General features: G+C 47.5%; 6 protein-coding genes across 6 annotated transcripts; 4 read left to right on the top strand and 2 right to left on the bottom strand.

Moving 5' to 3' along the window:
* Positions 1-67: 67 nt before the first annotated feature.
* On the bottom strand, positions 68-1,995 carry V8C40DRAFT_246043 (uncharacterized protein). Its single transcript, XM_083216035.1, has 5 exons — positions 1,874-1,995; positions 1,427-1,810; positions 1,102-1,367; positions 922-1,043; positions 68-862 (listed from the first exon to the last, which is right to left on the bottom strand). The coding sequence occupies exons 1-5, from the start codon at positions 1,887-1,889 to the stop codon at positions 220-222; spliced, it is 1,431 nt and encodes a 476-aa protein (XP_083073363.1). The 5' UTR covers positions 1,890-1,995; the 3' UTR covers positions 68-219.
* Positions 1,996-2,389: 394 nt separating this feature from the next.
* V8C40DRAFT_228407 (alpha/beta fold hydrolase) lies at positions 2,390-3,545 on the bottom strand. The gene has a single exon (XM_083212303.1). The coding sequence runs from the start codon at positions 3,285-3,287 to the stop codon at positions 2,427-2,429; it is 861 nt and encodes a 286-aa protein (XP_083073364.1). The 5' UTR covers positions 3,288-3,545; the 3' UTR covers positions 2,390-2,426.
* Positions 3,546-4,749: 1,204 nt separating this feature from the next.
* Positions 4,750-5,721, top strand: V8C40DRAFT_275079 (uncharacterized protein; the record flags this gene model as incomplete). Its single annotated transcript, XM_083220665.1, has 1 exon — positions 4,750-5,721. The coding sequence occupies one exon, from the start codon at positions 4,750-4,752 to the stop codon at positions 5,719-5,721; it is 972 nt and encodes a 323-aa protein (XP_083073365.1).
* A 1,003-nt stretch (positions 5,722-6,724) lies between these two features.
* Positions 6,725-8,024, top strand: V8C40DRAFT_246048 (NAD binding domain of 6-phosphogluconate dehydrogenase-domain-containing protein). The gene has a single exon (XM_083216036.1). The coding sequence runs from the start codon at positions 6,758-6,760 to the stop codon at positions 7,607-7,609; it is 852 nt and encodes a 283-aa protein (XP_083073366.1). The 5' UTR covers positions 6,725-6,757; the 3' UTR covers positions 7,610-8,024.
* Positions 8,025-9,125: 1,101 nt separating this feature from the next.
* On the top strand, positions 9,126-11,667 carry V8C40DRAFT_275080 (Metallo-dependent phosphatase-like protein; the record flags this gene model as incomplete). Its single annotated transcript, XM_083220666.1, has 6 exons — positions 9,126-9,475; positions 9,530-10,222; positions 10,274-10,714; positions 10,770-11,277; positions 11,337-11,404; positions 11,460-11,667. 6 exons carry the CDS (start codon positions 9,126-9,128, stop codon positions 11,665-11,667), a joined length of 2,268 nt encoding a protein of 755 aa, XP_083073367.1.
* Positions 11,668-11,737: 70 nt separating this feature from the next.
* On the top strand, positions 11,738-12,254 carry V8C40DRAFT_246053 (uncharacterized protein). Its single transcript, XM_083216037.1, has 2 exons — positions 11,738-12,147; positions 12,210-12,254. The coding sequence occupies exon 1, from the start codon at positions 11,773-11,775 to the stop codon at positions 11,962-11,964; it is 192 nt and encodes a 63-aa protein (XP_083073368.1). The 5' UTR covers positions 11,738-11,772; the 3' UTR covers positions 11,965-12,147; positions 12,210-12,254.
* The last annotated feature ends 131 nt before the right edge of the window (positions 12,255-12,385 follow it).

A 12,385-nucleotide genomic window follows, 5' to 3' on the forward strand; every position in this document is an offset into this window, starting at 1 on the left:
TGATCATCTACAGTTAATATGCTCCGGGCACCCAATTGTAGAAATTGATGTGATTTTCATATTATTCGTCGTATTCTCTATGCTCCTTCCGTTGTATATTGATGTGAGCATAAAAGAGTAATGGTATATTCGCACACAAACAAGAAGAACAAAACCAAATTAGCTTCCATTTTCCATCGCCAACATTGCCACCAAAATGTGTCATGTAGCTTCAACACATCATATGAACATTCGAAACCCAGGGGGTATAGCGTCGCGGAGAGATGCAATTCCGGTGATAGATGGGTATTCTGACAAAAGTTCTATAAACTCAAGACGCAGAGTTTCGGGTACGCATAGGGAGACGGATCCAATAACAAGGCTCCAGAGCAAGAAATGGTTATCGCTACCCCATGACACCAACATGTCGCGACTCTTCAATGCCTGTAATAATTTATATGCGTACGATGTGGCCCCGGTGTTGTCCATCCCAAATTTTGCTCGAACTTCGCTAATATAGAGGATACCGGCCAACCGGAAACATTCTCGTCGTTTTGAGAATTGGGTAGACACACCGTCCGTGTCCCTAGGTAATGATAAAAGGTCATAGAGAATTGGGGCAAAGTGGAAGCCCGGGAACAGAACTGTTCGCCAGAATGCGTCGCCTCGTGCGTTTGCTTCGGTGGTTAAAATAGAGTTGACCTGCTGTATCGCATCAAAAATATGGACAACTGCTGGATCCTGACTTAATGTGCTGTTGCTATCAAAAGGTTTCGCCGCGGGCATTGCGGCAATTCGGAGTCTGCTCTCAGTTGATAAGATGTCATATGGCTGAGGATAACGTGGTTTTATATCTTGGAGATAGCTACCGCGTATATCAATCCTAAGAGAACAATGAGTTACATTTGCGACAACATGGAGCATGAAGAACTGGGACCATACCAATACATCATCATCCAAATAATAGGCAGATGCTGAAGCGCCGTTAGGCCACCAACACCGCTGATGGCGTGAGAGAGTCCATCAAGATGCACATTAATGAGATGCGGGTTGCTTGTCAGATTCTATCATCGGTCAGTCCAACAAAATTCCGCTATGTACGAAGGTTCAATCAACACCTACTGCGAACGCCGCAAACGTGAGAATTGCTATGATGGTTTCGAGATTGGCTCTCTGGGTCGGATCATCCAACCGTAGTCGCAATGCTCTTGTAGCCATGAGAGAGTATCTCGCATAATCTATACTACTCTCGTGGTCCCCGGTCCCCACTTGCTTTCTGTGCCAAGCGGAAGACGACAACATCTGTGTAAGTGATGCGGATCCCTGTAAAATATCGAGAAACCCAATCTCAATCATGGATTTGAAGATGACGCAGCCTCCGCCGTACACTAAACCACAGTGGTGAGCAAACTAAATAAGCAGAAGGGGGGAAATACATTTAACGAACAATGATTCCATAACTGGCGGGCGCGTGGCCTCTGATCCGAGGGCACCAGCAAAAAAATGCCAGCACCCTCTCTTCCGCCTATGAGATCCTGTCCTGCTGGGTTAATCTGTATCGTTTCATTGACCTGTTGCAAATCTAGCGGCGCTGGTTCACCGAGCTGTGGTCTCAGAGTAGCATCGCGCGATAAAGCCTGAAGCCATGACCCAACATCAAGGTCAACGGTCAAAGCATTGCGCGGTGGAGGTGGGTTGCGCCGACGATAATCAGCTTGCGCTCGGCTTCTCACACGCCTCCGAGTTTCAGTGTCGCCACGTATGTTTGTTCCAGAGACAGTTATGAACTCAAACCGTGGGCGGTTATTATCACGGTTGCGTTCCGGTTGTCCTAGGGACTCGCTGTTAGCGCTACATGGATTGTCTCAGCATAGCGTGAGGCACATTGGCTTACTTCTTCTATCATCCATCAGGAGAAATGTGACAGGAGTCAGTTGACAGGAAAAGGTAAGTTTGTACCACGAAATATAGCAGGGAATGTAAGGAGAATAGATAGTTGCGAGTGTTGTGTCTTTATTACCAAAATATATAGAGAGCTCCTTGTCTGTCCCATCGAGTCGAGTGAGACTAGAAGTAAGCTAAAATCGACGGCGCAACGCGCTCCACCACCTCAGCCATTAATTAGGCTCTTTGGGTAAGCAATTCAGAAGTTCTACCCGTCTCGCCACAACCAAGAATTTAAGTTTACTGAGCCATTCTTATGAGATACTCTCGTCAATTTACTACGCATTTGTTAGCATAAAGTGACACTGTGCACATTTACCGGCATAACCGGGAACATACAACTCTTTACTGACCTGCTGGGCATGGAGCGCTTAGAGCTGAAAAGCCTTTCCGCAACTTGCGTTGGTGCAGTTCAAATAAAGATTTGTCACGGAGCCACATACAACTATGTAACAACATGATATGGTGTAATAATGTGAGTTTAGCGCCTAATTTTTCGTAAGCTATCCTAGGAACTGTGCTACCTCCTTCGCAATCAGCGGGCCATCGCTCTCAACTGCAAAATGACCAGCGTCAATCAGTTTAACGGTTGCGTTGGGCAAATCTTTTTTATATGCTTCAGCTCCAGGGGGGATGAAAAACACGTCGTTCTTGCCCCAAATTGCCAACAAAGGTACCTGAGAGGACCGGAAATATTCGTGAAACTTCTCGTACAACGGGACGTTATTCTGATAGTCCATGAAGAGATCGAGTTGGGCGTCCTTCCTGCCTGGGCGCTGCAGCAAAGTGTAGTCCAGTGTATAAGATTCGGGCGCAATTGTCTGGAGGTCAGGGGTGCCATTCTCGTATTGGAACTTGGTAATGTCAAAGTTCAACATGGCATCGGCCAGTTTGGATCGGTCATCCGAAGTGTTCTTGCTAGCCCAAAAATCCTTGATAGGTCCCCAAACGTCGCCGAAACCCTCCACGTAGGCATTTCCGTTTTGTGTAATAATTCCCTCAACTGCGTCTGGGCGACGCAGGGCTAGTCGCAAACCCACTGGTGCGCCATAGTCGAAGACATAGACAGAGAATTTGGTAATGGAGAGTAAGTCTAGAAACTCGGCAAGGACATCCGTGAGCGAGTCAAACGTGAATTTGAAGCCTTCAGGTGTTTCGGTAAATCCGAATCCAGGAAAGTCTGGAGCAATGACTCGATACTTGGTAGCGAGTAAGGGAATTATGTTCCGATACTGATGCGACGAGGACGGGAAGCCATGAAGTAGGAGGATCGTCTTGGAAGGTTGTGTGGGACTCTGCTCCCGATAAAAGACGTTTACGCCACTCTTGGGCAGCGCTACACGAATGTTCTGAGTTGCGGCCATCTTTTTTTCTCTTTAACTATTCGATAAATATGTTTGATGTGTTCCTGGTGATGGTAATACTACTTTGTAGTATCTTGAAGCTTGTTGGTGTTTACTGATAGTGTTGAAGTGTTGGACTATTGGTATACTGAATTCCTTCAACGACACTCAACGTGGGAATTTATACCATTTAGCATCTAAGAAAGTCGAGTTTCTCTCATATCGTTTTCTCATACTCAACTAGGAATATGTTGATTCCACGTTAGTTGTCAAGTCACGTCAGAGCTCGATATGGAATCCCTCAGCGAAACCTATCTCATAGCTCGAGTTTCCAGCCTCCATTCGCAGCGACGTCACCCACTAAACCCCATGGGGGAAATGCTGGTATCGCGCCACACAATGTCGTGCGCTAATTGCCCGATACATGCACTCGCTGAATCCTAGCCTCGCCAGACGGGAGGAGCGAAAAGTTTAAACAATTAAAAGAATAAAATAAAACTGAGGACATCCAAAAGGAGACAATGCTCATTTCCATTTTGCCTTGACGAATCAACTAAATGTCGCACCAATGCTGCTATTTAACGTAGAAGCTATAGGTTCTTTTTCATTCAGATATCGCAGCAGGAAGAGACACACTAGATTTCCCACCAGAGCTAGAATGAAACCTCGCAACATTTCGCGAATAAGTAACAATACCTCTCTCTGAGAAGACATGGCACGCGGCAAGCAGAGGCTGTGACTTTATATACAATGCTCGCAGTGCGTGCTTTCGTTTGCATTTACACAGAGATACCTGTTCCGTAGTTTTGAAGCAAAATATGGCTTGACTCTTTCTAGGCATAAACGCAACATTTTTATGACGTTATTAGGACTAGACTTCGGCAAGCTTTCTCCGGAGCGGAGATGCAGCAAGCACAATGTCATTCGGCAATTGGGCATTTCGCAGCTTTGCAAGCTCTTACTCTCTAGAATACGGCATGCGCTAAACCAGAAACAGAGATTGCTGCTCCCTGAACTTGCATATGAGCCATTCCATTAGCCTGGATTAAAGAGCTCATACGGAGGAGCCCGTATTATTAAGATATGTAAAGGGCAGATATCGCCAGACAAACTCATACATGCCTACAGTTACATCATCAGAGATGCAGTTGTAAATTTTCTAATGCGCCCTTGACAAATCGGGGCAACGCCGACGTTTACTATCTACCTAAAGCAATGCGTAGTCATTGAGCATACGAGATTGGTAGCCAAAACGGCGACCAGATTTGTCACATCAAGACTATGTCGGTGGCGTCAGTATCATACGCGTTAACTTGTATAAATAGAGAATGTGCCACCTCAACCTTGGCGTTTATGTTTCATCCTCTGAACTCATTGCATTGCACCGTTAATCTATATTCACACATTGAAACTTGAGTCTCGACAATATCTCACAACCAAACAATATCTACCTAACCTCTAAGACACGATGGCTAATACTACTATGGACGCCATTGTTATACCAAAGTTTGGAGGACCTGAAGTTCTCCAGATTCAACAAGTGCCTAAACCAGAACCCGTTAACGGAGAGGTGCTTGTGGAAGTCCACGCGTTTGGCGTCAATCATGCCGAAATGCACATGCGTAAGGGCGAATGGGATGAGTGGAATCCCATTTCCGGTTTAGAATGTGTTGGAGTTGTCGCAGCTTGCCCAAGCGGCGAGATCGCAGCCGGTACCAAAGTTGTCGGTGTCATGGGAGGCATGGGCAGGAATCGTCCTGGAGGTTACGGCTCATTCGTAAATGTTCCAATTGCGAATGTCGTCCCAGTCAAAACAGAGCTTCCTTGGGAGCAACTCGCCGTTGTTCCGGAAGTTTACTCCACAGCATACTCTTGTTTATTCACACTTCTCGACTTGAAGCCTGGTGAGACACTGCTTATTCGCGGCTCAACATCAACTATCGGCCAAGCCGCTCTTAACTTGGCTGTTGACGCCGGCGCTAAGGTCACAGCGACAACTAGACGGAAAGAGAGATTCGACTTTGTAAAGGCGAAGGGCGCCGTCGATGCCAAACTCGAGCACGAGGGTCTCCAGTCAGAATTCCCTAGTGGCTTCAAGTTCGACAAGGTCCTCAACTTGATCGGCAACCGAGTTTTGCTGGAATCTATTTCTTTGGCTCGACCTGGTGGACGCATGCTTCAAGCAGGTTGGCTCGGCGGCTTGGATCCCGTCGTTGACTTCAATCCCATGATCCAGATGGACTCGGGAGTACACTTCAGTCTATTTCATAGCAAGGTGTTGGGCTCGCCCGAATTTCCCATGTCTGGCATTCCTCTTCAGGATATTGTCAGCAAGATTGAGAAGGGAGCATGGGATGCAAAGCCCGCATTTGTTTTCGAGTATAAGGACATCCAAAAGGCGCACGAGATGCTGGATTCTCATGATGCTGGTGGAAAGATTGTAGTCAAGCATTAGCGGGCAATATTACTTAACCTAAAGACTGTCAAATAGAATGAAAAAAATAATTATTGAAAACTACATCACGTTAATTCTTTGAGCTCTTGTGTAGCACAATACTACTTAATTCCATCTACGTTACTATGAAGCAGGTTCAAGTTTGCTCATATAATGCAATGAGGTTCAGAACCTTCAAAACCATAGATTCAATTATCCATGCAACTGCACTCTCAACAGGCCGAAGTCCCCGAAATGTTCACAGCTTCGCTGCCGTCCAATTTCAGGTTGATGTTCTTTGTGCCAATGAAAATCATTGAGTGAAAATGGCAAACCTTTACAAGACACATTTTTCTTTCTTCATTTTCCCTTTGCAGGAATTCTTTTCCTCGCCCTTATCTGGTCTGGTAACTGAGCCGCGTATCTCGACACGATTACTAATACGCGATCGCGGTTCGCGGTTCCTCTCTTATCGCGACTTATTTCGACGGGTGAAACTCAAATTTCTGTAATAACAGGGTTCTCCATACACACAAATCACTTACAGGCCCATAGATTAAAAGAAATCTCGGTTGTGCCATTATATTACCCGAACGCGTTGAATTGAGTTCATCGTTTTTAAGCTTAATTTTGTGCCTTGTTGCAATGTAATGCTTCTTCTTGTCTACGACTCCCTCTACATTCAGTATTTATGTGGAAACGTCAGCAGGCTATCCATGCACACGAAATCACTCAGCTCGCAAAAGAGATACACCGGCTATTCAGGAACAATTGATGCCCTCCTTCGACGCCACGCATGTTTACTTGAAGCCATTGCTATGAAGTCTGTGTATAAGCGATACGGTTAAGCCATTCGAGGCCGCATCTAACCGCTCAAGAGCTGTGCAATTGGCCAACTTTTTAGCCGCGCCCTATGAAAGACGATTGCTGGTTGAGGGTTTACAATCATTCTTTGCGCATTTCGGTATCTTATATATCTGGGAAGGTTATCCTATGATAGAGAGGGGAGCTGGTTAACAGAATAGCTGCAAAAAAATAAAACTTTTTACCATACAATATGAGCGTTGGATTCTTAGGCTTAGGCGTGATGGGAACGCCCATGGCTCTCAATTTGTGTCGCAGATTCCCCACCACTGTTTGGAATAGAACGGCCTCTAAGTGCGCAGCCTTGGTACAGGCCGGAGCTGGGCTTGGCCAGACACCAGCCAAAGTGGTCGAACAATCCGATGTCATCTTCACTATGATGTTTGACGGCCCTGCCATACGGTCTGTAATCGACGACGACTTCAGAAAGGCGCTTCGCGGAAAGACGCTTGTCAACACGAGCTCAGTTTCTGTGGAATTCAGTCAGAGTCTGGCCAAAGAGGTCCAAGAAGCAGGTGGCAAGTTTATCGAGATGCCTGTCAGCGGGAGCAAAGTGCCAGCCGAAACGGGGAATCTGGTGGGAATGATGGCCGGCGACCAGGTCGAGTGCGAGCGCATCCGACCTTTTGTCGAGCCAATTACCAGTGCGGCTGTTTATTGCGGACCTATTGGGGCGGGCCTCAAGACCAAGTACGCGGTTAACATTTTTCTCATCACTGTTACCGCTGGGCTCGCGGAATCGATGAATCTAGCCCGAGCACAGGGTCTCAATCTTGAAGCATTCAGTAGCGTGCTGGATGCTGGCCCCCTGGCCTCTGCTTATTCGAAGATAAAGCTAGCCAAAATGGCCGAACAGGACTGGTCTGCCCAAGCGGCTGTGAAGGATTGCTATAACAGCACTGAGCTGATTCGGACAGCGGCGAAGGCCGCAGAAGCAAAGACTCCTCTTATCCAAGTATGCAACTCTTTGTACAAACAAGCAATTGATTCCGGATTGGAGGATGAGGATATGATTGCCGTTTATAGAGTCTTGTCGGAGCAATAAGAAATGCATTTCATACATTCCATATGACTACACAACTACGCTGTTGCCATGATCACGGATCGTGTAAGAAGTCAGTAGAGCTGAGGGTTTCATCGATCTGCCTTGCCACGTGGACGAGATATAGGCCGAGGTACCTACAGAGTAGTCCTTGATGTTCTGGATTAGACAAGCTAAATAGGTGAACCGGAAGAGTATTCCGAAGATGCCACTCATTTGTGTAGTACTATTATGATATGGAGACATGTGTGCAGCAGCACCATGTGCATTGCTTAGGAATTGCTGCATTCTCATTTGTTCATGTGCATAGGGTGCTTTCTTCAGCTCTTTCAAGACTCACCGAGGCCAACTGGCTGAGCTACTGACTGTATTTAGGCTGCTTATAGTATTTTTTGTAGAGAACCGAATCACATCTCCCCGTTTCTCCATGTTTCAGCTGGATAAAAGGCATTGCTTGGCATTGCTTCATAATGACGAAGACATTCATGTTGTGCTGGCGGATGACTGGGTTGCATTTCACTTGCTTATAACGTTCAATCCACGTGGTGTATATCCATTCATACGATATGCGGGAAGCAGGACGCCACACACACTCTTAAATGGAGGATCATGACGCTGGCAAGCTGGTACCTGACGGCTATTGGCAGCTAAACCTTTTTTTGGACCGACAACGGCAGGCTAAGGCTGATTCTGGCGAGATGGTTGCCGTAGCCCGGAGATTCGTAGAGATTCGTAGATGCGCGTGGAAACTTCCCGACTTTTGGGAGTGATGCTGCATCGTTACTCTGAGGAACTCAATGGTTCTGGTATACGTAGTACAGTAGGAGGATTGCTCACTATGATTTCGATAGAGAGGTAAAAGTCGGGATGTTATCGATCCTCGACTGGGGTAAAATTAGCCTCAACATCTCTGGGCTGTGCTTTGCGGAGGAAAATTTTGACAGCTCGTGTGGGAGGACTGTCTCTGCTGCTTGCCAACGCGTTTTTGCTTACCATCTGGAGCATTTTCAATGGTGCCCAGAAAAATATTCTATGCCGATTAACCGATTCATTTACAAAAAGGCCCTGGAAAAATGCCAGGGTCTGTGGTCGAGCTAGCAACGGATCCACAACTGTTGGCTGTTTTGTTCGCGCTGAGTCCTTCACGGCGTTGCCTATCTGCACGTGTAATCTGCGACTCCATTGGATTGGAGGAGTTTTGCCCATATCGGGCATATGAAAAGCGTTGTTAGTGCTGGGACGGATCGGGATCGTATCCGAACTACACCGAGTTCGAATGGAGTCGTGATAACACCTTCATCCATATGGCAGGTGAAAATGGACCAGATAGCTGGCCGTGTCAATGCCTGGGCAAGCGGCGGAATCAATTTGTATTAAATGCCCCCAGCTCTCGGTCGCGTTTTGTTTCTGTCTGTTTTGGTTTCGTGAGCGGTTGTGCGTCAAGAAATCGCCCTCAGTCGCGTGGTTTCCTTGCTTTTCGAATACCAGACCAGTAGAAAGGATCAATTCATCATCCACAATGAAGTCCGCTGCTTCTCTCTTGGGAGCCATCCTCGCCGTGGTGGTTGATGCTGCGCCCACCGTCGACGAGCTTTATCCTTATACTGGGCCCAAAGTCCCCATTGGCGACTGGATTGACCCGACTGTCAATGGCAATGGTAAAGGATTTGTGCGACTGGTAGAACCGCCTGCTGTGAAGCCAGCTTCTTCAAACCCGACCAACAACGTCAATGCCATTTCCCTTGCATACGTACCAAATGGCATCAACATCCACTACCAGACCCCCTTTGGTTTGGGAGAGGCTCCCTCCGTTGTCTGGGGTACCAGTGCATCCGACCTCAGCAATACCGCCACCGGCAAATCTATCACGTATTACTATCCTCAATTGACTCCGTGTTAAATCTAGCTAATAAGAATGCGCAGATATGGCCGAACTCCTTCGTGCTCCTCGGTTGTGGTCACACAGTGCAGCGAGTTCTTCCACGATGTCCAGATTAGCAACCTGAAGCCTGGAAAGACCTACTATTACCAGATTCCCGCAGCCAACGGCACCACTGCATCTGATGTTCTGTCTTTTACCACTGCGAAAGAGGCAGGTGACGCTTCTGAATTCACCATTGCTGTCGTCAACGACATGGGCTACACTAACGCTGGTGGCACTTACAAATATCTCAGCGAGGCCGTCAACAATGGCGCCGCATTTATTTGGCACGGAGGTGACATCAGCTATGCTGATGACTGGTATTCTGGAATCCTTCCTTGCGAAAGTGACTGGCCTGTTTGTTATAATGGTACCTCTACTCAGCTGCCTGGAGGTGGTGCTATCCCTAAGGAGTACGAGACGCCTCTCCCAGCCGGGGAAATTGCCAACCAAGGGGGCCCTAAGGGCGGAGATATGAGTGTCCTCTATGAGTCGAATTGGGATCTCTGGCAGCAGTGGATGAACCCTATCTTTCTCAAGGCCCCGCATATGGTCCTGCCCGGTAACCACGAAGCCAGCTGCGCTGAATTTGATGGCCCCGGCAACGTTCTCACAGCTTACTTGAACAAGAACCAGCCCAATGGCAGTGCTGCCAAGTCTTCCCTCACTTATTATAGCTGCCCGCCTTCTCAGAGGTATGTTGTCAATATGTTGCAATGTGGGAACTAGCATCTAACGACACGCAGGAACTTCACTGCCTTCCAAAACCGATTCCGTATGCCCGGACCCGAGACTGGAGGTGTTGGTAACTTTTGGTACTCATTCGATTATGGCCTGGCCCATTTCATTTCCCTTGACGGAGAGACGGATTACGCCAACAGCCCCGAGTGGCCGTTTGCCAAGGATGTAAAGGGAAACCAAACTCATCCTTTTGCCAACCAGACCTATGTTACCGACAGTGGTCCGTTCGGCGCTGTTAACGGCGACTACAACGACAACACGGCCTACGCTCAGTACCAGTGGTTGAAGAAGGATTTGGAGAGTATCGATCGTTGCAAGACCCCTTGGGTTATTGCAATGAGCCATCGCCCATTCTATAGTTCCCAGGTCTCTTCCTACCAGAAGACCATTCGCGCAGCTTTTGAAGATCTTCTGTTGCAAAATGAAGTTGATCTATATCTCTCTGGGTATGTTTCACAACCTATTTGTCTGACTTGGATTACAAGTACTAACTTTGTGTAGACACATTCACTGGTATGAGCGTCTTCTTCCTCTTGGAACCAACGGCACTATCGACCAGGGCTCTATTATCAACAACAACACCTACTGGACAAACCCAGGAGTTTCCATGACCCACATCATCAACGGAGCTGCAGGAAACATTGAGAGCCATAGCACTCTTGACTCAGACCCTCTTTTGGACATTACCACCTACCTTGACCAGACCAACTTTGGATTTGGTGCACTGACTGTTCACAACGCCACTGCTCTTTCATGGAACTACGTTCACGGCTCTGATGGCTCCGTGGGCGACAAGGTCACTCTTTTGAAGAAGGATACAAAGGGAACATGTGGCTCCTCCGGCAGCTCCTCCAGCAGCTCCTCCGCAGCCACTAGCATTGCTGCTACGACATCCGCCTCTCAGTCAGCTGGCGTAACGACCGTCACTGAGGTCGTCACTAGCTACACAACTTACTGCCCTGGTAGCACCACTTTCACAGCCGGCTCCAGCACCTACACTGTTACTCAGGCAAGCAGACTTCAATCCTTTGAGCAATTCTGATCAGGTTTTACTAACCAGTTATTTAGGCTACTACCCTCACCATCACTGATTGCCCCTGCACGCTCACCCACACCATCTCGAACGGAGCCACAATGTCAGTTTTACCTCTTCTTCTTAAGATGTGAATTCCACTAATACGTCCAATTTAGCACTTCCGAGAGCACTCCCGCCGGTGTGACCGAGCCCGCAACTAGCTCTCCTGTGGCATGGAACACCACATTGCCTACTGGAGGAGTAACCACCACTTCCACTGGTGGCGTTATTGCTCCCACTGTGCCCGTTGGTAGCAGTGCGAGCCGCACATTGGTTGTTCCAGGCTTCGCCTGCGCCCTTTTGACCTTGTTGTCACTTCTGTAAATGTCGCCATTGCATATAGAGAAAAAATGTAGGATGGTGGTGCGCGAATGAACAATGACTACCCTTTAAAGGGATATAATATAGTATTAATTGAGGCTTTGAGCAATGAAAGACTTATTTACTTTTTCTAAACTCTTCTATTTGAGTACAACTCCATGTGTCGAATTTTTCATCTTCTCGGTTCTGCATCCTTTGCGGCAAAATGATACTAGAAATGAGTACTATGCACAGAGTATTGCTGAATATCCGTGCGCTGGATTGATCGCGATGAGTATCATTGCAATATTCATGACTTAGAGCTCCGCTGAACTGCGGCTTATCCGTCGAAGCCACAGAGAACACCCTTGGAATACAGACTTGAGATGTAAGGAGGCGTCATTTAGGGACGGTTAGTGCATTCTTTGAAAGCCCTTGCGTAGAGTCACGGCAAATACACGCGGGCTAGCCGTCTGTGCCTCCCGTTTTTTAGCTGATGACTCCCTGGATGAGATTTCAGTAGTGGATCAAAGAAAAAGTTGTAAGGATCCATTGACGCAACATACATGCATAGTTTCGAGTTTGTCATCCCCTAGAGGGCTGACTCTTTGTACGACACTTTGTTTCATGTGTAAAATTGCCACAATCTGCCCCGCGATAAGTGACTCTGCGCCAAGATTCGTCGCGCTTGCCAACGCGTAGTGAGTCATCGCGAGGCTGAGTGCCCCTCAATCTAATTTCG

Source organism: Trichoderma camerunense, assembly GCF_050948025.1.
Source record: "Trichoderma camerunense strain CBS 138272 chromosome Unknown V8C40scaffold_9, whole genome shotgun sequence".
Classification (NCBI taxonomy): Eukaryota; Fungi; Ascomycota; class Sordariomycetes; order Hypocreales; family Hypocreaceae; genus Trichoderma; species Trichoderma camerunense.